Here is a 25,813-nt window from a genome sequence, read left to right as displayed (position 1 = left end):
GCCGAACGGGGCCCGCGGGGCCGGGTGACGGCGGGGGACCGGGAGGGCCGGGGGGCGGCGGGGATAGGCGGGCGGTGGGGGTGGAGGGCGGCGGCGCCGTTTAACCGCCCCGTTGCTCCCCCCTCCGCCCGCTACTGTCATGGCGACGGGGGAGGGGCCGTCACGTGAGCGGGGAGGGGGCGGGAGGGGAGCCGGCCCGCACCACGTGACCGCTGGGGAGGCTCGGCGGCGGCCCGTTCCCCTGTCACGTGAGGCGGGCGCCGTCCCCCCCTCCCGTCCTCTTCCCCCGCCCGCCCCGCGGCTTGTTCCGGTCACGTGCCCGCCCCCTGCCCGCCCCATGGCCCCGGCGGCGGCCCGACCCCCGTAGCGCCCGCTCCCGCCCCGGGCCCCTCCCGCCGGCAGCAGCCTGGAGCCGTCGCCGCCGCCCGCACGGTAAGGAGCCCGGCGCCGCGGCGGACGGGGAGGCGGCGGAGGCGACTGTGCCTGTACCGGGGGGGACGACGGCGGGGCCCGATCCGCCTCCCGGCCGCGCCGCCCCAGTGATTCCCTCCGCGGGGGCGGCGGGGGAGCGGGAGCGGGGCGCGCTGCCGCCGTGGCCTTTGGCCTCCCGCTCCCCGCCCCTGCCCCCTCGCAGCCGGCGGGCGTGTAACGGCGGCGGGGCCGGGAGGGGAGGTGGCGAGAGGCGCGGCGGCAGCCGCCGGTCCGCACCCCCCGGGGAGGGGGGCGCCGGGCTTCACCCCAGGGCTGGGTGCCGGGGTCGGGCCGCAGACAAAGGGGGGCCCTGGCAGTAGCGGGCCGGGGCCCCCGGAGCCGGGCAGGGGAAGGCTGGGCCGGGCCGAGCCTGGCGGCGGGCTGAGGGCCGTGCGGTGGGTCCCCTCAGCTCGGCGGCGGCCCGGGCAGGTGGCACTTGTCGCAGCTCCCCGCTGTGCCGCCGCCGCTGCCGGCTCTGGCGCTGCCCCTCGGGGGGCTGCCCCGCTGCGGGGGGCTGGCGGCAGGGCCTGCAGCGGCTCTGCCAGCCCCGCACCCGGCCGGGGCTAGTGGCATGTGGGAGGGTTTCCCGCATTTCTCCTCAGAACTTGGCCAACCCCATGGGAAGAGACTGGAGCGATGTGCAGGTAACGGAGAGCCTTCGGGGCAGGCGGTGTGCGGAGCGGAGAGGCACTTGGTTTTATAAGGTGGTTAGGAAGAGTTGCTGTGTGGGAGGAAGGATAGCTGTTGGAATTTGATGGCATTTCCAGAAGCTGCGTTCACTCCCACAGAGCTGGGAGGGGTTATAGGTGGATAAGAGAACAGGACTTTTTTTTTTTTTTAATGCCATCACTGAAGCTTCCTGATAGACCTTTCCAGTTGTAAACTGCAGCTGAAATTCCCATCCTCAAGACAGGCCTGATGGCAGGTCATACCCTGTGCGTTAGTGCTACTGATGGATCAAAATGCTTCTCGGAAATACTAACCATCACTTCAAAAGCTCTGCTGCTGAAGAATTTAAAATAAACCATGCCTGACCTTCCTGTTCTGGAAGATACTTGAACCAGAGAAATATCTGTCTTCCAAAATCTGCAGCTGAAGAACTCTGATGCTGTTTCTTTTAGCAGCAGATTAAAATTATCGTTTAAAGCTGTAAAATAACAGAATTTCGCCGCATGCATGTTGCAGTTCTTGTCCCTTTGAGCAGCCGTGTCATCATCTGCAGTACCGATTCCTGGAAACTTCAGTTGTTAAATATAGAGGTTATGAGATTTGGGCAGGCACAGATCATTGATGGCTCTTACCTTTCTGTAGAGTAAGCCTTAAGTGTTCCAAAAAGAAAAGAAAATTACTTGTATACTGTGTGTGCATAGCGAGGACGTAGCCTTCCCCTCTGCAGTCTGTAGGAGTCCATCCTCATGCTTTTCTAGCAGCTAGGCGAGATTTCTATTTTAGAATTTGTCCTGTACTTCTTGTAACAAGAAGCCATCTTGCTTTCATTAGTGGAAGATGGTAACTTTCCTAAATCCTGATAATTAATATTTTTTTATTCTTTCTGATTTACTGTTCAAAAGGCAGCTCGAGGTTTTCTCCATTTTGGGTATTGCTTGCTGTGCCTGTGAGTTGTATCATCCTACTGCCACCGTAAATCACTGCATGAAAAAGGAAGCACAGCAATGACATAAATAAGAACAGCAGTGAGCTAGTGTGTTCACCCTCCCAGAAGGTAGAATGAGCCACTTGTGGGATAATTGTGCATTCACAGTTTGCACACTGCAGGGCACTGTGCTAGAAACGCTGCGGTTGTAAAGCAGAAGTTGCTAGCTGCTGATCATTTTCTTCCATAGTTGAAAGACTGGTTGTAGGTGGGTGAAACACCGTGGTAGAAAAGCAAAGCATCTTGCATCAGAATGAGCCTGGCTATGGAGATGCCTGCCTTTTTCTTTCTGTTCAGTACAGGTTTAATTCCTTTGCATTCTGTGGCTTTGTCTTTACTGCATTGGATGATAATGACCTTAAAGGACTGTAAAGTAATGAAGGGGGCGGGGGAAAGTCAAAATCCTTAGTCTTGCATGTGTTGAGGTTTCTAGTGAGTCTGTGGCCAGCTGCCTTTTTCCGGTAAGGATAAGGTGCTGATGAGAGACTACAGACCTGCAACAGGAAACTGCATAAAATGGTAGTGCGGATAGCAGTGAAAGAGAATAATGCTGCTGCTGGGGAGACTGTAATGGATTATGCTAGGAAACGGTCCTGAAATCATGCCATGCAGTTTTCTTTGGGAGAGAAGTATTAGCAGGGCTGCTCTCAATGTGGCACAGCGTGTTCCAGTGACTGCTGCAGTGGTGCTGATGTGAAACCCCACGTTCAGCTCAGCATCACTGAAGTTTTTGGCCAAGCTTTGGATGACTGAAATGAAAAGCTTAAGTGCAGAGCCCTTTTTCCATTAAGTCTTTCCGTTTAGTATTTTCGTTAACTCATTTTGGAGATGGGCTTGTAAGAGTTTTGCTGAAGAGAATGCTATGCTACTGTCCAGATTATCAGAGTGAAATATCCTATCTTGATGCTGGGGGTTTTTTTAGAAAAGAATATGAATGTGAATTTAAATGCTTAGAATTACCATTTTGTGATACCTACTATTAGTGTGACAGCTGATACAGGTTGCTATGGCCCCAGCAAATATTACAGCTATTCTAAAACATGTGAAACATGCATATCGGCATTTGAAAATACTATTCTACATATCAATAGTGAAGTTTATGATGTACAAAATACAGCAATTGGACAGACTACACATTGATGGCAAATATATCAAAGTTTTAATTTCGTGACAGGTGGACAACAGTCTGTTGGTAGAACGTAGTCATACTTGCAGCTTCCTTAATCTCTTCAGACATTTAAGGCTGTAGGGTGAACCTGTAGAGGGGAATGGTAGTGACTGCTGGGGAGAAGAATGCAGCAAGTATCAAAAGGCTTGTTGATGTGAGACTGCTGACAAGATTGCCATTGTATTGAAGTACTATAGCATTAGTCCCTTGGACTTTGCGGGAGAGGGACAGGAAACTGGCCAGCTGGAATTGAGTGTAAAAAACATTGTTCAAGGCTTGGGCGAAAACCACCACAATAAGAACAGGAGTGTAACTGGGCTACTGTATCTAGCACCAACAACTGAAAATCCGTGATTTTTCACATACCTTGTATCCTTCCCTTTTCTGAAATGACTTAACATCTGCCATTCGCACTGAAGGAGAGAATGGCTGCCAAATGCCAGAGGAGATTTGGAATTTGTCATTGCTTGGATTCCGTATTTTTCTGAACTTGGAAAAAAAGCCAGTAAAGGAACATTAAAACAAGAAAGTTTGGTTATCAGTTTAAATGTAAGATTTGCGGGTCTTTTACTGGAGCAGAAGCAGTATCAGCAGTCTAAATAGATGAATTATTTTGGTACTTTCTGTAAGTAAATTCGCTGATTGCACTGACAGAGGGGACCACGTTTATCTGGAATGTTTCAAGAATGTGGGCGTTAATAAGTAAATATGGGTTGTAATACTTTGATGTAGATAGGAGTAGTGAAAGAGTTACTGCAAAAATAATTATACTGATCAGCTCAACTGCATGTTTTTAATAGTTCCTTATAACCACAATGGCAACGTCATCTGAAGAAGTGTTACTGATCGTAAAGAAGGTACGTCAGAAGAAGCAGGATGGAGCTCTCTACCTTATGGCTGAAAGGATAGCATGGGCACCCGAAGGCAAAGACCGTTTCACAGTCAGCCATATGTATGCAGACATAAAATGTAAGTGAATGCTTTTCCTATTCCAGCTTCAGTAAGCCGTATTTCGATAAACATTTAAATACAACCCAAAGGTTATTTGCCATAAGACACTCATAGGTAAGTTGGGAAGGTTGCAGGGGTCTGGATCTTTGAGCTGGTTATCTTATGTAGGATCAGGACCATAGTGAAGTGTCACCAGTTTATTAAGGATGCCACTGCAGAACTTCTGTAGTCTTCAGATGTTTAAGTTAGACTGCATTTACTATTAACTTCTCGTAAACTTCTGCAATGAATCGAACAGAAAAATGATCTATGCCATGCCGTTGTGGGAGGACGGCTGAGGAAGAGTGTAGGATTTTCAGGATCTGACACAGAGACTACCTGGCATGTCATCTATTAAACTATGCATCTAAAGCTGTTTCAATTTTCATATAAAAGGAACCTCGCTTTTTATTTTCATCCAGCAGACCATAGCTTCAGAAGCACTAGCTTCTGTAGTTTGGCCTAACTAGTAACATTCTGAATAAGTGTTTGCTGTTGCAACAGCAGAGTACTCGCAAGTCAGAACTAAACAGTAGATGTCTGTAGCATGCTGTCTTTCTGGCTCTAGTTAGTGCTCATATTCCATGTGCTGTAATGCCAAAGAAGGAATAAAAAGAAGGTTGTATACGTCACTTGGTAAAGGTTTTGTGATTATTGCTGATTAAAGTCACATATGAGTACTGCAGCATAGTCAAAAGTGTGTGATGGATCAGAACCGATACGCTGTGATAAGGCGTTTAAAAGCTCTGTTCACCTATAATTACCAATTTCATGAAGGTTTTATTTAGCTATTTACTTACAATTAAGCAGAGCTTATATTTTAACTATTTACACGTACAAGCCTTTGTAACTTCGATGAAAGATGCTCTTTTATGTCATCTAAAATAAAAAATAAAATGGGGGGTGGGGGGGTGGTACTTGTAATTTTACAATGGAGATGATGATTTAGTGATGACATCTGGTTCCCGTCTCCCACTTGCACTGGAGAAAGGGGTAAGATTCAAAGCTAGGTTAGTGCCATTTGCACTGCTCCACTGAAGTCAGTATAGCTGAACAGTCCATAAACGTATTCGTTCTAGCTTCTGCTCCCTCTGGTTACAAGAAAAGAAGCAGGAGTTAGGTTTTTCTTATGAGTCATGGGGTGTAATAGCACCTTGGAGGCACTGGTGATCGACTTTAGGAGTACTAGTGGCTAAATGTGCTTGCCCACACCACCTGAAACCAGCGTACCTTTGCTGTTCCCCCAGCCTGCATCTGCTTTCTTACCACTCTTCTGTGGGAACTGGTCTGGCTGGAAAACAGAAGGGGGTTCCTTTTCAGTGGATCAGTTCCTTGGTTCAGCTTGCTGCAGGGGCACTGACAGTTGTACGAGAAAGGCAGCAGGAAGAAGTGGAAAGGGGGATTGAGGTTGTCACCTTCTGGCAGCAGCCTGGATCGGTACCAGGTTAAAGTGCCCAGGTGATGACAATCTAATTTGCAGCAGTTTTCTAATAGAGGATGTGGGGAATGCAAGGATGAATCAGGTCTGCTGAGCAGTAGCTGAAGGATACTGAGCAACAGGCTACTGGTGTCTGTGTTTTAGAGAGAACAAAGTGGAGGCTTCAAACCAATTTAAGGGGAAGACAGTGTGTTCCCCTTTCATGGCTGAAAATCACACACAGGATAATGATAAAATGGGATGATGAGGCTAACCACTTATAAGCAAATACTCTAGGGTAGAGAGTTTCTTGTATAAGCTTACTGTCTGTTGCTAATTAATACTCTCTGTGTAATCTAGGCCAGAAAATCAGTCCAGAAGGTAAAGCTAAAATTCAGCTTCAGCTAGTATTGCACGCAGGGGACACAACCAACTTTCACTTCTCCAATGAAAGCACAGCAGTGAAGGAGCGAGATGCAGTAAAGGATCTTCTTCAACAACTGTTGCCCAAGTTCAAAAGGAAAGCTAATAAAGAACTTGAGGAGAAGAACAGGTAAAGGCAAAGAAGCCTTAAGGGGTTTTTTTTGTTGGTTTCTTGGGGTTTTTGTTTTCTTTTTTTAATTGTTACCTAACTGTAGTGTATTTCTGCTAACAGTTGTTATTTCAACATCGTTGGTGATATACATGTGTTTCCCTAGTAAAAATCTCTCCACTTTCAGTTTAGAGGCAGTTCCTTGAGACTTACGTAACTGTAACATGTTGAGACTGTACTTGTGTTCTGAGTGACACGTTCTTGAGGTGTAAAGGCAGCCAGCCCAGCTGCCACCCAGTCTTTGTTATCCATGGATATGAGATGAAAGCACCCAACTGGCAGTCTGTCTCTTTAGTCTTCTTAAGTATGTATGTATCAGTTATAGAAGCTGCTTGAAAGATATTTTTTTTTCTTTTCAAGAAGTTCTCACCTTCCTTGATTCATTTTTTTTTTTTTTTTTCTTTTTGGGGGGGTGTGGGTTGTGGTGTTTTTTTTCCCTTCCTGTGTAACCTCTTCCCCCTCAAATCTTTCCTGGTGTTTTATATACTCTTCTAAATTGCTAGGTATTTTCATGCATCTCAAGTGAGATGCAATAGTTTGTTATTTGGAATACAGGATGTTTATTCTAAAAAATGCTTTGAGAAGATGTTCAGGACCTAAGCCCTCTTCCCAAAAGGGATTTTGAGATATGCTTTCATTCCTTTAAAATATCTGTGTTAAACCGGTCCTTGGAGCCATAGGGCGCCCTTCTCTTCATCCCCCCAGATGAGTTTCACTTCATTCTAGCATCTGCTGTGAATCCTGTATCTACTAGCTTCTGTTTCCAAAGACTGTTCTAGCTTTGAACTTAGGTAAGTTAAAGGTAGATTTTTTTCAAAACATAGGAGCGTTGCCTCATTGGGCAGATTGGATCTTCACAAGGAGATTTCCCAGCAGAAGGGCAAGAGCCCTTGTGCTAGAGCTCTGACACATCCAGGATTAACTGCTTCCAGTACTGCAGTGACCACTAAGGTCTACAGCAGTGCAAGCTGCTTTGGCACTGTTACCATACTTGTTTGTTTATGCTGTGTGCTGTATTTCTAACGGTATTAATACTGAGTATGTGGGCAGTCTTAGCTTTGAGTCTTTGTATCCTTAAATGGAGTTTTACTGTATTATGCCTTGTGGCATTAAGAGCTTTTCTAGTTACAGAAAAGCCAGAATCAGTCATAGTGTTCTTTTGATTATTGTAAGTCCAAGTCTAGTGATGGGGCTTCATTAGCTTAATTTGCAACAGATGAGGCAAAAAAAAAAAAAAAGTTTCCACCTGTTCTGGAAGGGTGCTACATCCAGAGTCCCTGTGGCACTTCCTCCATTTTTTGAGAGGTGGGGGTCAGGTATATACCAAACCTGCAGGTTTTAATGGAATAATTAAAATGACAGACTGCTTTCTGCTGCACAAGTTTGTAAGAATTGCCACTAATCCATATTTGTACCAAGAAGCAAAACAGGAAAAAACTTGGTGGTTAAAACATAATGGGGTTGCCCTACCACAAAGTTTTCACTTCCACTTCATCCTACTTCATCCTTAGAGCAGCTACAGACTTTCATTCAGGCCAGAATGCAGTTTATCTGTGTTCTTCCCTAGACCGTGTACTGTGTATTTATAAGATTCTTTTTTTTTTGTTTTGCTTGTTTGCAAATGATCCAAGACTGAAGTACATGCTAGATTGTTGAGGTTATTGGCAGATTGTGAACTTGTGTGTGCGTTTCCCTGAGAATAGCCTAGTGGATTTCAAATTAGGTACACAGCTATATGGAAAGCTGCTTAAACATTAATTAACTGAAGTTTCAGGTGCATACATTCTTTGCATGTTGGATAGTGAGGTTGATAGTTGCTATTTGGATGATAATTTTTGTAAATGTTATTCCCTGGTGGAAGTGGTGACACTGAACGTTTCTGTAGCGCTTGTGCTGCATGTGATAGTTAAGGGATGAAGATCCTACTGTCACCAGCAGAAACATAAATGAACAAACAGCTCAAGGTAACGTGTGTTTCAAGGTATCTTATCCCATGCCTATTTTGTAATCTATTCTGCACTAGAACAGAGACCCATAACTACTGAATTTTAAGATCTTTAACAGGAATTGAATAATGCTGAAATCTCCTTCCTGCCCCATGAGACATTTGTTACGGAAGTTCAAGAAAATTCATTGTGCTTTTACAGTTCAGGAGACTCCAGTCCTGGATGTGCAAAGACACGAGAGCACAACAGACTATTTTAGGGCAAGACGTTAATCCCACATTAGCTTTTTCTTAGGCATTGCTGTTTTCTAGCATTTAATGCTATTCCTTAAACTTTTTGTTTAGTCATTTTGTAAGTCTTTTGAGACAAATACAGCTATTGAGGTTGGTTGTTTAGACAATCTTTTTAAGAAATGCACAGCATTTTGAAAGAAAAGTTGGTTTCTGTTCCTTTTGTGATCTCACGTTGTTTATGGAAATCCTAGTGATTTATTCTGCAGCATTTCAATTCTATTTAATACATTCTTTTACCAGAATGCTGCAAGAAGATCCTGTTTTGTTTCAGCTCTATAAAGACCTTGTTGTGAGCCAAGTAATCAGCGCTGAAGAATTCTGGGCCAACCGTCTAAGCCTGAATGCAGGGGATAATTCAGCAGCACCTAGTAAGCAGGATGTGGGCATCTCTGCAGCATTTCTGGTATGTTGAGCTTCTAACTTAAAAGGATTTTAGGCAAACAAATTGGGGAGAGTTTGCTCATGTACTTTATTCCCATATAGTTTGATGCTGTTCTTTCCTGGTTCCTCAGCTTAACATCTGTCCACGTGCTAGTTAGACTATGGCAAGTGTACAGGGGGCAGGGCAGAGGAGCAGAAAGCAAAGGTTTTACGCAAATCTGCAACCTCAAAATTTTGTCAATGTAAGATGCTCAAAGTTCATATTAACAGTAGGCTGATGTTTATACTGCTGCTCTACTTTCCGTAAAACAGGAATAATGGCAAACTTACAGTCACTAGATTACAGTGTATTAACTCAGTAAGTTAAAAAGGGTATCTGTTGCAGCATTGACATGCATAGGTGAAGCTGCAAGACTTTCCATGCAAAAGGTTGTATTCCCTTGCAATTTTTTAAAACCAGTACATGCTTTCAGCTACTTGAAGAACAACATGTGTATCTGAAGGCTTGTTTTATCTCTCTCTTTCCCCAGCTTTCAATTGTTAACCATTTGCAGAAACCATGCTTCCATATGAGTGCAGTCTAAAAGTAATCTAGATACGATCCAGGTTCCTCCCACAGAGACACATTTCTGCTTCTGCAACAAAATTCATACCAATTATGACTCTTTAGCTGGAATCCCATTTCCACCTTGGTAATGACTGTACACACATCAAGAGTTTGGGAGGGGAAGAGGAGGTGGGAATTGGTTTATGACTTAGCCACTGTACAAACACTTGCTTTCCCCCCCTAGAAAGACCAAACCAGTTACCAAATGACCTTGTTTGCTCTGATTCCCTGTCTCCCATTATTCTTACAATTTAACATTGAAAAAACCCACCACCACAAACCAAAAACCCCTAAACCTTCAAAACTGAAGCTTTCTTAAAATAACTGGTTGTGGCACTCTGTATTTGTGAAGAAGAAAATTTCAGGTATTTGTGCCCTACTTCCCAGTTAAGTAACTGTCCGACCCTGCTCAGAATGAAGAAGGCGGTACAAAAGCTAGAATTTGGGTGTATAGGACGATGAGGAAAAGAATGCCGCATATGCGATCATACACTTCTTCCTGTTGCTGAGAATTGGACTGAGCACTTGCTTGCTCCAGAACTTCACAAAGAGATCACTGAGATTTAACTTGCAAGTTCTGACTAACGCTTACGCTCAATTTTTAAGTTCAATGTTATTTACCAGTTATACTGAGATGCTTTTACTGTGTAAGGAAATAAGGTATAAGAGCCATAAATCCTTTTCTGTCATTTCATTGTCATCGCTGATTATTCACTAACTGAATTGTTGAACAAGCAATAAAAGATTAGGCGTATACAGTAAACATGCCTATTTTTACTTTGAAACAAGGATATATTAAACTAAGCACAGCTTTTGACTTACAGTGGTCTTTGCTTTCCATCTTCTAAAGCTTACAGTCTACTTGTTGTATCTTCCTTGAAGTGGCGAGTATAATAAAGCAAGTAATGCATGCTCTTTCAATTCTCATTCTAAAAATACCTATTTATGATCAAATATGCCATGGATTATTGGAACGAGAAGCTTGTTTTCTCTGCAGCAGAATTTGATTGCAAGATGCCAGATCTTTTCCTTCTTCAGTTACAGAAGGCATTCAGACATGACTGGTTTTCCTCCCCCTGTGCTTTTTCTTAGGCTGATGTACGGCCTCAAACAGATGGCTGCAATGGTCTGAGGTATAATTTGACTTCAGATATCATTGAATCCATATTCCGAACATATCCTGCAGGTAAGAATAGTACTTTACATAACAAATAGATGTATTTAAGATTTAGGGTTTATTATCTTTCTGTGGGAAGACTAGAATGTTAGTCTGAGCCTGGAATTATACAAGACCCTATCTTCAGTCTTCTGGATTTCTTTCCTGGCCTCATTTGAGGGATGGGAAGAAGCATGTGTTAAAACAGACTTTTGAAATGAAAACGTTGTAACTTGTTACATTGACAGCCCCCCCCCCCCCCCTTTTTTTTTTTAATATATTTGTGTGTAGATACTTGATAGATACTACTCAGCATTTTGATTAATTGTTACTTTTCATGAAATCACCTTTGAGAGGAAAAGAATCTGATTTTCGTCATGCCTCTGCACTGTATTGAACACTGACACTAGTTAATTTTGGCCCCTAGTTAAGAAGACTAGATTCATTCTGAGAATAACAAGAACTCTGGCAAATCAGACTTCTTGTGTGTGTGTGTGTGCAATTCAAATTAGAGTATTCAGACCACTGTTACATGCATTTCTTTTCAAAGCAGTGGCTAGCATTGCAGGGCATAAAGGAGTACCTGTTTGCTCTTGCTTAGCTACTGCATTCCTTTACGTCAACATGAATGAAGGCGGCGTTAGAAAGCAAGGCAGCAAGCAAGGACATTTTAACGTAAAATACCATGTTAAGATTTGAGGAACAGTTTGTAATCATTATGTTTTCTCTTCACAGTAAAAATGAAATATGCAGAAAATGTTCCACATAACATGACAGAGAAGGAATTCTGGACACGATTTTTTCAGTCTCATTATTTCCATCGGGACAGGCTCAATACAGGCTCAAAAGACCTCTTTGCGGAATGTGCCAAACTGGATGAAAAAGGTAAGCTTTTTGATTTTGTTTCTGCACTAGGCCATGCTACGGTCTTAGTTACATCATAGAGCACAACACTCAAGATGTATATGTAGTAAACCTAGCAAAGCTGAAGTCAGAGCTGAAGTTGCTTATGTTTGTTTACTCAGCATCTTGTTTGTCAAACTGTAAAGTGAAAGCTACACTTTGTCATTGAAAATTAGCTATAGCTTTACTGTTCTTGGCATGGTTCATAGTGAGTGCGTTTCTTGAAATAAATTAGCCTTTGGGAGGTGGTAGCACTAGGAATAAGCTTTATTGCAACCCATGCAATAACAAATCTGTGATAAATTCCATAATATGCTGTCATGCTAGATTGATTATGCTATGTTATTATTACTATGGAATAACTTTGTTTACATGAAGCTTCATGTTGTGGTTAGTGCGTAATTTACAACAGGTATAGTTTTTGTTATGGATCAGTTTTCAGTAATAGACTGATATGGATCTTGTTTAAGATTTTCCAGAGGAGTTGCCATCCCTGTTCTCTGTCAACATGTTTAATGTGAAATCTTAAATACTACCTAACTTGAGTTTTTATTGAACTTTTGAGATAGGTTTGTGATGATACAGAAGTGTGGAGGGCTGAGATCACTTAACACTATTCTTTAATATGTATTCTAATGAAAGCATTCTATTAGGAATCCACAACACTTCACAAGCTATCATCAGATAAATTGCCATTCGACTCAAGACAGGGCAGAAAAACAGCGCCAAAATTAAAAGCAGCGCACAATTACGGCTTCCCGGCTCCCACTAATACTGCTAATGTAACTGCATCTTAAATTTTCATTTCTTTTTTACCAAACAATATTCAGTGACGTGTAGAAGCTGATGAAGACTGCACTAATGAGTAGAGTTGTTGCGACGGAGGGAAGACACAGTCACTCAATATGAGTGATCAGCAGACTTCGTTTATTGTCTCTTACAGTCACCTTTTATGCCTTCTTATAATTAGCTCATACATATTACAAAAGTTAAGCTCATTATTGGTTAGTTGCCTAAATACCAAGCCTGCCCCTTGTTTCTCTCCTGTAGTTATCTGTTCCCACCTGCAACATTCTTTTCCCACCAAAATCTTCCTGTTATTGTGTAACAAGGACAGCCAAAGACAGTGTATTTTGCTTTACTTCAGATAAGCTGAGAGCGATGTGCATTTTTGTTCAGCCAGCTGGACTATGTCTATGTGACCCTTTTCAGCTAGCCAGTTATCCACATAGAGTGATCTTTTACAATAACTTTCCAAGTTTATTGCTTATTTTAAATGGTAATTTGAAAAGGGTTGAAAGTTTTAGTCACGGTGGTACTTGGGCATCTGCAGAACCTTTGTCTGCTCCTTTTAAAGCTTAAATCTATTTATTCCACAGTTATTTCTATTTGTTTAGATACAGTTTTTCTTGTGTTTTTCTGTTCCATACAGGGCTGAAAACAATGGTGTCTCAAGGAGTAAAAAACCCCCTGATAGATTTAACAGCTTTGGAAGATAAGACATTAGATGAAGTAAGTAGTTGGCAAAAAGAAAAAACAAACACCCACCCTGAGCTTAGTTTTGTGTAAGGAGAAAGTGGATCCTTCTGTTAAAATAACTACAAAAAGATGCACTTTCCTGCTGTTGATTTAACTTAAACTTTTGGGGTTGTTTGTTTTTTGGGGTTTTTTTTGTGAGTGAAATATGAAGCCAAGAGTCTGAAAGTGGACTAGGAGTTCAGGATAGGTACATCTGAGGCATGCACTGGTTTGCTTTTGAGGTTTGCAGTTGCAAGCGTGAAACTGCATGTGGGGTCAAGTGAGTTGCCTTCAGTGACCTGGTAACTGGGGACACTGCTGACATTAAGGCTTGAGGTGTTTTGAATTCCTACTGGTATCACATCCTTCTGACCGGTGTCATGTAGCCTGTGGGCTGCTGGTGTCCCACCAGACGTTAAAAAGAGGTCAGTGCAACAATTGCTGGCTCTTCCTTGCCATCAATGGCCATCTGTTTAAATTTTTTTTAAAGCCAGTTCTCTTTTTACTTATAACAGATCATGGTCTTACAAAGTAAGTGATCTGTTACAAATTTTTTTTCTTCTCTCAGACACCTCTAAACTGCCAGGGGTTAGCAGAATAAAACAGTCTGTGGAGATTATTTTGAAGTACATAAGGTAATGGTGGGGCAGGGTAGGAAAATACTGCTTCAGGTGATGATGCAGTAGCTCTCATTAGAGTTCAGAGGAGGTGGCAGGCTTCCTGACTCAATGGAAAACAGGGAATTGTCCTTCTGGTTTTGGGCAGGAGGTAGCTAATGTTGTTTTCTTCGTAGGGCTATGGTGTTGCTTCTGTGGCCTCTACATCAAACACCTCAAAATCTGCCAGAGAAAGTAGCAACGCTGCCATTATAAAACGCTTTAATCATCACAGTGCCATGGTCCTTGCAGCTGGCCTCAGGAAACAGTAAGTTTCAGTGTTGTGCAAAAGCTTTTTTGTAACAAATTTAAGGAATTTCCAAAATAAAAATACATCTTCAATTACTCATTCAACTTTTTTTTTTTTTTTTTAAATTTTTTATGAATGAAATATTTTGTTCTGGAAAGGAAAATACCTTTAGGTTCCATTTTACTTTATGAAAGTTCTTCAGAGCTGCCTGAGATGAAAAATGCTATTTTTAGCTGAGTGATCATACAAAGCAGGTAAAGGCAAGGCTGTTTCTGCCTTAGCTCTCCGGCCCTGGTGAAGGCTGCAGCAGCAGTGTTCTGTTGGCCGTGTGGAGGTGAGGTGTGGTGCAGGCAGTTCGTGTTGCCTGCCTTCCAGGAGCAGGTCCGCTGGGGCTTCCTGTAGTAGGGTGCATGCTTAGGTACATGAGGAAGCAAAGTGGATCAAATGAAAGATTCCTCTGGTGCAGTACCCTGCCCCTGATCCAAAAATAAAATGTATCGGGCCGTCCCATATATTTACAGTGAACTTTACAAATGAAACTTCTTAAAAGAAATATGAAATGGGTTTGATGTGAAGTCTGCTTTACGACTGGTTTCTAGAGAACCACCAAAGGATTGCTACTCTACCCAAATCCTACAGGCCTTAAGCGTGAGAGATCTGAGTTAAATACTTTCTTCTGCGTAGCTGCGCTCCCTCGTGATGTTCTTCAGTCTTGCACAAATCGAACACTGGACCTTAAACAATCTCTGCTGGGTAATGTGTGTTTCTGTTTCTCAGTACAGAAAGAGACCAAACAATAGCTCTCATTCTGAAACAGTAGTATCTCAGGGCTCCCGTCGTTTTGCTAACACCTGATTGGCGTAAGCGTGTATGCAAAGTGTTTCTAATGTAGTCATGATTTCGCTGTGTCCCACTGGAGTCGTTGGCAAGCTGATCTTTCTGAAGAGAGGGGGAAGCACCCTCCCCTGCTGTCGAATTTCCTCCTTGACAAACACAGTTATTTGAGGAGTTGGTTCCTTCTATCTAGGTCAACTGCTAGAAATGAAGATGTGAGGGGAAAAAAGTTGACGTACAGTATGTGAACGTGCATATAAAGTTTTTGAAACGGATGTATTTACTTTGTCTCTAGCTTGTATCTTATGTTTCCTGTGAGGTGAATTCTTCTTAATGCTGTTTCTCTATTTTAAGAGAAGCACAAAATGACCATTACAGTGAGACCAGCAGTACGGATGGAAACTCCAGGGATTCAGATTTCTTTCAGCCACCACTGAAAAAGGTATAAAGTTAGCTGATGCAATTCTAATTGAATGGAACTGGAAGCTCTGTCTCTCAAAAGATTGCTGAAAGTTCCTTACTTGTTTTATGATGCATCTGAAGTGATACTTAGGTTCTCATTCTATATACTTCTGAGCAAAGCTGAGGGCCTGTCAGAGGCTTTGTACCTCTTTATTAACCACAAATAAATTACACATTGATGAACTGCTCTGTTTATCTCTTCAGTAGTGCTCAGTGAAAATAAAAATTTCCAACATGCTTCTGATTGGACCCAGAAATCTGCTTCTTTCCTTTCAGTCTAGTTTTATTTTTTGCCCCCTGCCTGCCCCCCCCTTCTTTTTCCTCCAAATGCCTGAAAACTTGTAGAGAACATCCATCTGAAAGGGATATTGGTGTTCAAGCACCAGTATTGACCTATCAAGTGTATTGTCTGTAGAGGAGATGACAAACTGGCACCTGGCATCCTTCATCTTGAGGTCAGAAGCTGAAGTGGGGTTAAGCTGAAAGCATAGTGCTGCCTGGTGCTCTGAAATACAGGGCAGCAGCCTGTTCTAGACTAACCATAGAGCTCACAAAGTGGAAGAGATACTGCTACAAAACTGCAGCTGAATTGAATACTCTTGCAAGAGTTGCCAGCCTAAATAGAAAATGCTAAGGGGACTCGAAACCTGCATATATTGCGAGAAAAGGTTGTAGAATACACATGTTGTTTAATGTGGAGGTAGTCAACAGCTTTGACTTTCCTGAAAAGCTGCAATTTCTACTGTGGAGAAAATTATATACCAGGTCTAGAATAAATGCGATGAAGAGAGAAGGGAGAGAATAGCATGAGAGTAGGAGACTTCAGAAGTAGTTTTCTCATTGTACAAAGTCTGGTATCACTGTGCTGTAACCTCTCACCGCTGATGCTCTAGCTCTGCTGTCATCAGATAGCTTGGGTAATTACTGTGGTTTTGGTCTTACGCTCCAGTACGCCAGCTATGAAATCTGTTTTCTGCCAGTCTGGATATGGATGGACATAAATAGAGAGTACAAAGAATGATCTATGTATAGCAGAACACTTTTTGGATGTGGCAGAGACTGCAAGTTTTGGCCAGAATCTGCAGAAAAAGCAGTAGTGCCGAGACTTCCAAATTGCACATTTTAAAAAGTATTGGGCACTGCTCCCTCTGGAGGGAGACGTGAACCGTTCCACACTTTCCTCTTTCTAAAGGTTTTAGTAACCCTTCTGCTCACTCAGTGAACTGAAAAAAAAGCGCTAGATGCATTGAATTGTGTCCTCATTAGTAATGTTTGTAATTATTTGACTTACTTTAGGTGAAACTGCAGGAGTCCATTGAATATGAAGATTTAGCAAAGAATAATAGCACTAAAACTATTGCACTAAACTTAAAGAAGTCCGATAGGTAAGTTAACAAAATGCACGCAGCTATGTCAGTATGTTCAGTCCAGCAGGTCTCTCATCACAGCCTGCACAGAATTTTTGATTTGGATGATTTAGTCTCTACTGTGCCACACTCAAGTGTGTTTAGGCTACGTTTAGGAACCTAACATGACCTCCTGCATAAACCAGCTTCCAAATAATTCCCATTTATATTTGTATTTTGATTTCATCTTGCTTTTCAGCAAGGTAAGTTTTGGTAAGCCTAGCTGAAGGGCTTTGACGTGTCATTTCTGTGGAAGTCAAACAGACCTGTATTCACAGTTCACCACTTTGTTGCAGCTTACAGTGGAAAAATGTGTTACATGTGGAAATAGATGATTCTGAGGAAAGTCCGCTCCCAGGCAAAAAAAAGTGCAGTCGGGATAGTTTGGACTGTTCCCTGGTCTAGTATTTTTGTAACTTCAAAATAAGTAGATGTAATTTCAGAAAAGGAGTGAGACCACAGGGAAGAGAACGATTCTAAGTGTGCACCTAACTTAATTTAGCTTAGTTTCAATCAGAAGTGGAGTGAATTCTTCCATTCTAGAGATATTCCCAGAACTAGGTGGCACAGATAGCTTCTCATTAGCAAAATGATGCTCACAGATTCAACAATAGAAGCTTTTCTCTTAGTTTGCTGCCATACCATCCCTAATCCAACCTCTTCCCATGCGGCAGCGCACTTACTGCGTCAGTAAATAAGATTTAGATAGTGTCAACAGTTGCAAAGCGTCTATAATTGGAAACATCTGAACAACTGTTCATATTAATACACTTTTCTCTTTTCTCACTTCACAGGTATTATCATGGTCCAACTCCAATTCAATCACAGCAATATGCAACCAGTCAGGATATAATTAATTCTTTTAATAGTATTAAGCAAGAAATGGAAGCATATGTACCCAAACTAACTCAGGTATGAAAGAACATTCAAAAAAATTCCCTTCTTGATGTTAGCATCTTGCTCTCTATATAATTTTGTGTCTCATGTCTACTGGAATTTTAATTTTTGAGAGTGAACTTAATTATCTCCAATAGTTTTCTGTTATTCAGTTTATTTTACAACTTCAGGCAATACCTTTTGAGCTGTTGTGTTTACAAACTAAACAATAGTCAACTGAGTCATTGCTGATACTCAGAGTTATATTCTACTGTTACCATGTTCTGTTGAGGAAATGGTAAAAGTATGAAGTAGTAAAGCAGGATGGCTGTGCAACCTGAAGCACAGACCAGTATTATTGATGCCGCACCCTGAAATTCAGGATGTAGTGATCTGAGGAGGCCCCAGTAAGCAGGTTTATAACTGAACAGGTCTTTTGGTCCTAAGCACACTTAGGCAGGGTGTAGATCTCACTGTGGGCTGCACAGAAGCTCTGTCTTGGCAACTGGAGGGCAGCGTAGCTGTGTAGCCAGTCTCCCCAGCTAGTATCTGAACTTCCTCTGTTAGTAAACCTAGATTTGGCCCTAAGTATAAAGCAGCCACAACTGTGAATGTGCCACATTTCTGTACAGTAGTTCTCTGTCTCACTTTAAAGTAGCTGCACAGCCAGTTCCTGTACCAGGTAAAGAAGAAGTTTGTTTGGCCGTAATTAATTGGAAAGCTTTCAGTGAAAACGTAAGCTATAGCACTTAAAGGCACTGTATCTAATTCTGGAGAGGAGCAGAGTCTTCATCAGAACTTCCCTTGTATCTGCTCAACTGTGTCTTTGCCATTGGAGTTCAAATACAACTTAGGTTAAAAAGATTTTGTTGGAAGAAGTGATCTGAGATATTTGCTCCCTCTCTCCCTTCAGGTTCTTTCAAGTGGTGATGCTACTAGCACTATTGCAGTCCTGTCACCTGGAGGAGCACTTATGCAGGGTGGAACACAGCAAGCCATAAACCGTAAGGATTTAGGATATATAATACTTCAGTTGTATCTTACTGCATTATACAGCAGTACCTGGCTTGCTCTTTCATCTGTCTCTTAGAATATGTTTCAATGATGAAGGAAATTTATGGAAACATGTAGCTGGAGTAATACTGAGTTACAGCAGCAAAAAAAGAGCGACCCAGCCACACCGTGAGGGTGGCACTGGCTGCACCAGTGCTGAGGCAAATGAATGAGAAAAGTTTTGCAGAGCAAGTGATGAAGGATGTGCTTGATACCAAGTCCTGTTACAGATCATGGGTTTTGCTTGTTCAGCATTTTTCTGATTGGGGTGGTTTGGGTTTTTTTTTTTTTCCTTCTGGATTTCAGAAAATAAAGGCGTACTCTGGGAAAGCTTTAAGGAGATGAGGTCTAGATAATTGTCTGGAACTAGGTTTTCTGCAGCCTGCCTTTAAGATCCACAGCTTGCCGCTGTGGAAAAGGACAGCTTTCTGGTAGACTGCAAGGGCAAAACAGACTACCCTTCCTTCTCACACCTCCGTTCAACCACCCCTTTCCTGTTGGCACATTCCTGCCAGTTTAAGTTCACTTCTCTTCAGTCTCGCAGCAGATGAATCCCTGTTCTCACAAGGCAGGGTTTATAACAGTTTGGCTTGTTCTGTGGTCTGAAGAGCAGCATGAACTAATGTAGATAGCTGAGTAGTACTGAGAGAAAAGGAGTCGGCAGGCAGGACTGAGGCTTTCCTACCCATCCCATTTGACATACTGAGTGCTACACCCCGGCCACTGCTGTTCTTGTTGGTTTTGTTTTGGTTTTTTGGTTGGGTGGTGGGTTTTTTTTTAATTTGTTTGTTTTTCAAACAGTCTCATCCTAGAGTGGCTACCCACTATTCAGTTTGTTGTGCTCCTCTCATCCTTAATGACCTCTTGGCGCTTTTTGTCTTTGGATTTTATGATTGTCGTTCCTTCCCTGTTCTTGAACCTTGACGCCCTTTCTTCTTTAAGAGTATCTGGGATACAGTTCGTTGTTTCTGCCTGCATTTTTCACCTTCTGCATGCTGTGGCTGTATTCTCGTTGCCAGCGTAAGAGAGAGGGATAAGCTTGCAGTATCCACCACACAATATTTAGCGCTGTGCTGTTGAGAGAACAAGGTGCTGGTCCCAGAAGCAGTGCTGCCACACTGCTAGAACACCACAAATACGCTGCTTCTAGTATGGATTAAGTTGGTGTCCGTTCTTTGCCTGGCATAGTCTCTCTATAAAATATAGAAGCTTCCACGTATGTAGCTGTAAGTAGCGGCTGACCTGATCTAATACTGCTGACAGTCCTCCTTCAGGAGGGAGGCACCTCCGTGTTCCACCCCCCCAGCCGACCTTTCTGGGATTCTAGTAGAAACGTGTATTGGCTGAATATACATTCGTCAGCCTTACGTTGTCATTTTTCATACGGTAGTTTTGAGTGATGTGACAAAAGCTTTTTCCTCTTGCAGAGATGGTGCCAAATGACGTTCAGTCTGAACTAAAACACTTGTATGTGGCAGTAGGGGAACTGCTACGACACTTCTGGTCCTGCTTTCCTGTTAACACGCCATTCCTAGAAGAGAAGGTAAGGTGGAGCCGCCTAGTGAGGCCCTGGTTGTGATGTGGCTGGATCATGGTTTAGAATGTTTGTCGTTAACTTGAGTATAGAACTAATACACCTGCTTTAAATCAGTCCAGTGCTTACTCATCTGTAGAACTGAAGGTCACAAAACAATGTAAAACACTACTTTTTCAGCAATTCTGCTCATGCTGTTGGTTAAATCATCCTTGTCCCTCCCTGCTTGTTAATCCCCTTCAGGAGCAGTCGCTGTAAGGTAGTTTTGATCAGAATGGTCAGCTATATTCCAGCTGCAGATTTCTCATTGTCAGTGTAAAACACAGACTAAAGCCCCCTTTCCCCAACTCCAAGACATAATCTCTGCAGTGACAGTTACAGTTTGCCTTATTCTATCCATTGCAAAAATCAGTCAATCGTAGCTTCAAAACGTACACTGTTATTTAGAGCAAAGTGTTCTTCAAGAAGATGCGTCTGTCTACAACCAGGTATATGATTGTAACTTTTTTTTCCTGTTGCTTTTCTTTCTCGCATGGATCACAAAGGTAAAAAAAATCACAGTCAGATATGTTGGATTTTCTGCTGCAAAACGTGGCCTGAAAGTCCTTGGTACAGTCCTTGCCTGAAGCAAAAAAAAAAAAAAAAAAGATGTTTTTGTGAATATTGCATCTATAGTATTTACTGACAAATGAATAGTGATCATAGTGGCATACTGCATGTTCGGTCATATTGCACTTCCCTCAAAAGTAAACCGCACTCAGGAATCATTAGAGACTGATACTTTAATAACTTTCCTTTCTCAAACTAGACATACTTAAAGTAGTCCCCAGAGTTAGTTCCAAGGTGTTTTGTTGGAGAACAATTTATTAAAGGAAGTGAAACTTAGGTGCAAGTGATTGTAATACTGGTTTTTGTCTCTCTCAGGTTGTGAAAATGAGGAGCAACTTGGAAAGATTTCAGGTTACAAAGCTCTGCCCATTCCAAGAAAAGATTCGGAGACAGTATTTAAGCACAAATGTAAGGGGGAAAAAAAATCTCTTTAATTATGTGGGTGCAATACTAATAATTTGAATCGTAATTCTCAGAGGATGGTAGCTTTGTGAATTCTTATCCTAGGGCTTTTTTGTTGGTTAACTAGGAAATGGGCAGAGGGGAGCGGGGTACACAGTTAAGCATGTCGTCTCTCCCTCTGTAACTTGCTAATACCAGAATCGCTGTTTCACAAGGCAGGGTTTGTAACAGAATTACTGTCAAGAACTGTAATTTGAAATTACCTGAGTGAGACAACAAAAAAGGGAAGTCATGTTTCATTTTTCACTTCCACCATGAAGTGGAACTTTAACAACTTCCAAACTGCCTCCCACCATGTCAGACTTGAAGTGGTCACAGACCAAGTACTGGAACAGAGGGCACAATCGAGTGGCGTCCCCTGTGACCTTCTCAGCTTAGTAACCCTCTGAACTGCTCCCTCTCCAGACACTTTGCAGCAGAGCCTCAGGGTCCTTAAGTTATTTCTTTGTTTCTTGATCTGGTATGCCTCTGATTTTAGTGAGGTGACTCCTAGTGAATAAAAGGAAGAATCCAATTGAATAGCAGATTGAAGGGAGGGGAGGGGATCTGTTTTCCAGTAGCTGGGAAAGTGATTTTTTTTTTTTTTTTTTTTTTTTTTTTCTCCCTTTTAATGTTGCAGTTGGTAAGTCATATAGAAGAGATGCTGCAGACGGCCTACAATAAGTTCCATACATGGCAGTCCCGGCGTATGCTGAAGAAGACGTGAAAATGCATGCTGTACAGGTTTGAGAGCAAAATCTGCAATAGGTATAGGAGTACAACCTAGCGTATGTGCAGATCTTATAGTTGTTGCAGGAAGACCTGCAAGCTGTGGACTTCTGGAAACGATGCTAATTCAACTTGCACATTTCTGAAAAAGAACTGAAATTAAACTTGAAAACTAGGGAGAAAAACAAGGAAGAACCAAAACAGAAGAGCTGAGGTGCAAAAATATTTAAAAGACACTGTTTACTGCAGTTACTCAGGAACTGCTTTTGATTTGCATAAAGAGCTGCTTTCAGAAATAAATTTAAAGAGGGTGTATTAATAAAATCTGTTTTTCTGTCTAATTTTTTTTTAAAGAAGTGTATGGCACAGGGTAGAACTCAAAAGTTTTTCTTCACTGGATTCTGACGTTTTATTGAATTCTGTTTGTACTTTCTGCAACAGTTTAACAGTGATATTTTAAAATATAGCCGAGACTGTTTTTGCTTCAAACATCTGGGAGAGTGTAACTGTCGGAAGACAAGCTTCTGCCATATGTTTTCCCACCAATTGGAAGCAAGAGACATTGCACTGAAAGCTGTTTCTGGTCCGGGGCCGCTAAAGGCACGCGGGGGCAAACTTTTGGCTGAAGTCTTGGAGTTTTATGCAGAATTTTTTCAGCCATCAGTTTTGCATGTTTTCCTTTGAGTGCAAGTGTGTGCTACTGCAATCTTCTTTTTTACGGTGGCATTTGTTCTGAGGAGAGAATGCATTTTTAAAAATGAATTTAAATAAAGTTTCTTACAAAAGAAGTCATTTATTTTCAATTCTTAGACACTTTTTATTTCTTCTCCTAAATCTGTTTTCCTTCACTCTTCCCTTTGGACTGTTACACTATTTTTGGCGAATTGATAATCATTGCAAAGAGAAAAACGTATTATTGACAGTGTCCATAGATATTGGGAATCTGTGCCATACTTTGTTCCAAATAGAATCCGTTCACAGTTTCAGACCAACTTGTATTAAATGTGACTTAAATGCAAAGTAAACCTGTTCTCTATAATATATGCAGTTTAATGACATCCTTGTATTTTGTAGTCATCTTGACTGTACTGAAGCCTGGTATGGGCTGCTGAACTTTTTTTTTACTTCTGACTAAACGTGACTGTTAAGAGTTTAAGATGCATTTACTACAAAGACAAATCAGAGTGATGATACGTATTCAAAGCAAGCACAGCCATGTTCAGAACGGCAGAAGAAATTCCCATTTGCCTGCATGATGGCCTGATGCTAGGTTTTCCCGCCGGTGGCATGGTGCTGAGACATGACAGTGTGATGTTGGGTGGATAATTCTGGCAAATTCCTACAGAAGAAAAGATGTATTTGTATAGCCAAGTCTGTGCTTGTTCTGTGCTGCTGCTCCATTTATGCAAGAGGGTTTATTTCTTTCACTGGTGCATGGAAGTCAGCAGCTTTCCCTGCCCCCCCCCCCCCCTTTTTTTTTTTTTTTTTAAATTTTTGTATTATGCTAACATGTTGTTAAAAGCTGAGTTTCAGTTAAAATGTCACTGTCTGCACCAAAATTCTGTTTGGAAATGTATGTGTATTGTTAAGTCTAGTTTCCCTGTCTGCTTTCGCAGATAGATGCATGATACCTGCTCCGTGATGTTAATGTGGTTCTGCTACAAGAAATGACTGGGCTCAGTAAGAGAGACACCCGTTATTTTTGGCAGGGTGAAAATGTCATTAGGAATCAACAGCCGTACATACAGCATTTGGGGGATGAGGTGCACATCTTGTCAAGAGTTACCTCTTGTGATAAACTTTTCCTAAAATGTAGGCGTAGGGTATGGCTTTATTAAGCCTAATCCTCTTGTAAGCGCAGGCAGCTCCCTGAAAGAAAGGGTAGTTTTGGTCTTCCCCCACTCCAAAGCATTTGATCTAGCAATTTTGTGGCCAAATTTCAACTGTTTAGTGAAAGCTGTAACACCTTTCATCATATCAGAGGGCTGGGTTCAAGAAAATGTCTGATTTATACTCTTAACTGTGCCTGATGCTATGAACAACATATTTAAGTATTAGGCTGCACTGAGACTTCATTAAAAAAAAAAAAAATCATAGACATGAGAGTTTCAAATGGGGAACTAATTCACCTTTGATTTGAATCAGTATTTTAGTGTTCCTGGAAAGACTGGGCAAAACGGCTAGCGTGGTGGCAAAGTTTCAGTGCGCTATAAGAGCATTTTACAGTTCAAAGGACTGTTGTTTATAGTCATTATGGGGGATGGTGTTGCAATAGCTTTAAGTTATTATAGCGATATCAGGCTATCAAAATGTACCTTAATTAATAGGACTGGGGACGGGAAGAGGACTATGATATTAAATTCACCAGTTTTGCCTAGAGCAGGCAAGGCTGCTATGCACTTCATATTGCTTTTTCAGGTATTGTGGCAATAAGGCACAGGCCCCTCCTGGAGTAAGGGAGGTAAACTAAATATTCTTTCTACATTGTGTTCCCCTTTTCTGTAGCATGGTCCAAAACCCAGATTCATTCCTTAAGTTTTGAAACAGAATCATCATGCATTATATTACTATTGGAATCTTTATACTGACTTGTATTTTTAATGAGAATTCATAAAACTTGTATCATTGGCATTGATCTAAGATTTGTAGAATAAACCCTACTGAATTCTAAAGTGGAGTCTTCTCGAATGCTTAGGCTGTTTTCTAATGTTCAGTTAAATCCCAAACAGGCTCCATTCGGGTCTAAATTGGAGAGCGCTGTGGGTAGCACTAGCTCACCTGTGCCTTCATGCTGGTAGAAGAGGTCAGGAGCAAAAGGGTTACAATACAGTTACTGTCAAATTACTTCATTTTTAAGGGTCAAGAACTTTTCCTGCTGCGCAGGGTCTCTACACCATTAGTAGTGCCACTGCCCCTCTTTTCCTGATCGTACCGAAGCCCACGTAAGTCTCCAGGGGTTAGTGCTCTGCCTGCTCCATGTATCGATCCAGCGGCTGTCTGTTCAGGAGGGCTGCACCGCCTGCTTTGTCGGTCATTCAGGTCCAAGCTCTGCTAGTAACGGAGAAGGGGTAACTTCAAACAGGTATTAACACAAGTCTCGCTGGGCTTATTTGTGGCCTGTGAATTTCAGCAGATGAAAATACTTAGATGCCGAGAGAGAAACAGCCCAGCCTTCACGGTGCAAGAGCTCTACCTCAGCCTGGGGTGACATCCTTCCCCTGGAGCCATTCCTACCAGTGGTTTCTTGCATGCTCACAGAGTAGCTCTCTAGACTATGATCTTCAGCTTCCTAATGTGACAAAGCACTGATGACCGAGGCCCTGTGCTCTCCCTGACGAGTGGCTTTCCCCACCACTCTTTAAGATGTTTTTTTACAGCTACAGCTGTTTTCCCTTATTTACACTGTAACTACATCCTTATGGTTTCTGTCATGAGGTATTGCTATCGGCTAGAAAGCTTACCTTGGCCTTGCCAAAGCTCCTGTCCAACAGCGACAGCTGCTTTATCCAGAAAGTCACTTGGGTGAGCAGGGAAGGCAATAAGAAAGCTTAAGATCCAGTTTTCTATTCTCCATCCTGTTTCCCTTTCTTAAAAGAAGGGCTTACCTGCACATCCCTGCTGTCTGCAGGCAGCATATTCAGTGGCTTTGGAGCATGCGTGTTGCAACAGAGCTTCAGTGTGTGAGCCGTGATGTTCCGGACCTGTCCCCCAGCTCTCCCTTGACCTTGCAGCCAGAGCTAGAGCTTGATCCAAACAGAACACGGCAACTTCAGTTTGAATAGCAGTCGGGCATCACTGGGGATCTAATACTGATCCTCCGTAAACCCTGACAACTGATGGCAGATGTGCTCCTGAGTAGAGAGTTTA

General features: G+C 42.3%; 1 protein-coding gene across 3 annotated transcripts; it reads left to right on the top strand.

The window, feature by feature from the left end:
* The first annotated feature begins 282 nt into the window (after positions 1 to 282).
* Positions 283 to 24,618, top strand: GTF2H1 (general transcription factor IIH subunit 1). Of its 3 annotated transcripts, none has more exons than XM_055814323.1 (15): positions 283 to 432; positions 4,094 to 4,262; positions 6,061 to 6,253; positions 8,772 to 8,934; positions 10,612 to 10,705; positions 11,411 to 11,560; positions 13,011 to 13,090; positions 13,890 to 14,020; positions 15,191 to 15,278; positions 16,595 to 16,683; positions 17,499 to 17,616; positions 18,494 to 18,584; positions 20,061 to 20,176; positions 21,092 to 21,184; positions 21,858 to 24,618. In XM_055814323.1, exons 2-15 carry the CDS (start codon positions 4,109 to 4,111, stop codon positions 21,942 to 21,944), a joined length of 1,647 nt encoding a protein of 548 aa, XP_055670298.1. In that variant the 5' UTR covers positions 283 to 432; positions 4,094 to 4,108; the 3' UTR covers positions 21,945 to 24,618. The 3 variants fall into 3 exon arrangements, with proteins under 3 accessions (XP_055670298.1, XP_055670299.1, XP_005236350.2); XM_005236293.4 differs by lacking the exon at positions 283 to 432 and adding an exon at positions 900 to 1,115; XM_055814324.1 differs by lacking the exons at positions 283 to 432; positions 15,191 to 15,278; positions 16,595 to 16,683 and adding an exon at positions 892 to 1,115.
* Positions 24,619 to 25,813: the final 1,195 nt, after the last annotated feature.

This window comes from Falco peregrinus, chromosome 9 (genome assembly GCF_023634155.1).
Source record: "Falco peregrinus isolate bFalPer1 chromosome 9, bFalPer1.pri, whole genome shotgun sequence".
NCBI classification, from domain to species: domain Eukaryota; kingdom Metazoa; phylum Chordata; class Aves; order Falconiformes; family Falconidae; genus Falco; species Falco peregrinus.
Note: the sequence above shows the minus strand (reverse complement) of the source record. Positions and strands in the feature narration are given on the sequence as shown.

What these genes read in the sequence shown, in the direction of transcription:
- GTF2H1 (XM_005236293.4), top strand. Translation starts at nt 1,089, where the DNA reads ATGGGAAGAGACTGGAGCGATGTGCAG. An exon ending in GAACTTGAGGAGAAGAACAG is followed by an intron (nt 6,254 to 8,771) that starts GTAAAGGCAAAG and finishes TTCTTTTACCAG; the next exon opens with AATGCTGCAAGAAGATCCTG. An exon ending in GACAGTATTTAAGCACAAAT is followed by an intron (nt 21,185 to 21,857) that starts GTAAGGGGGAAA and finishes TTAATGTTGCAG; the next exon opens with TTGGTAAGTCATATAGAAGA.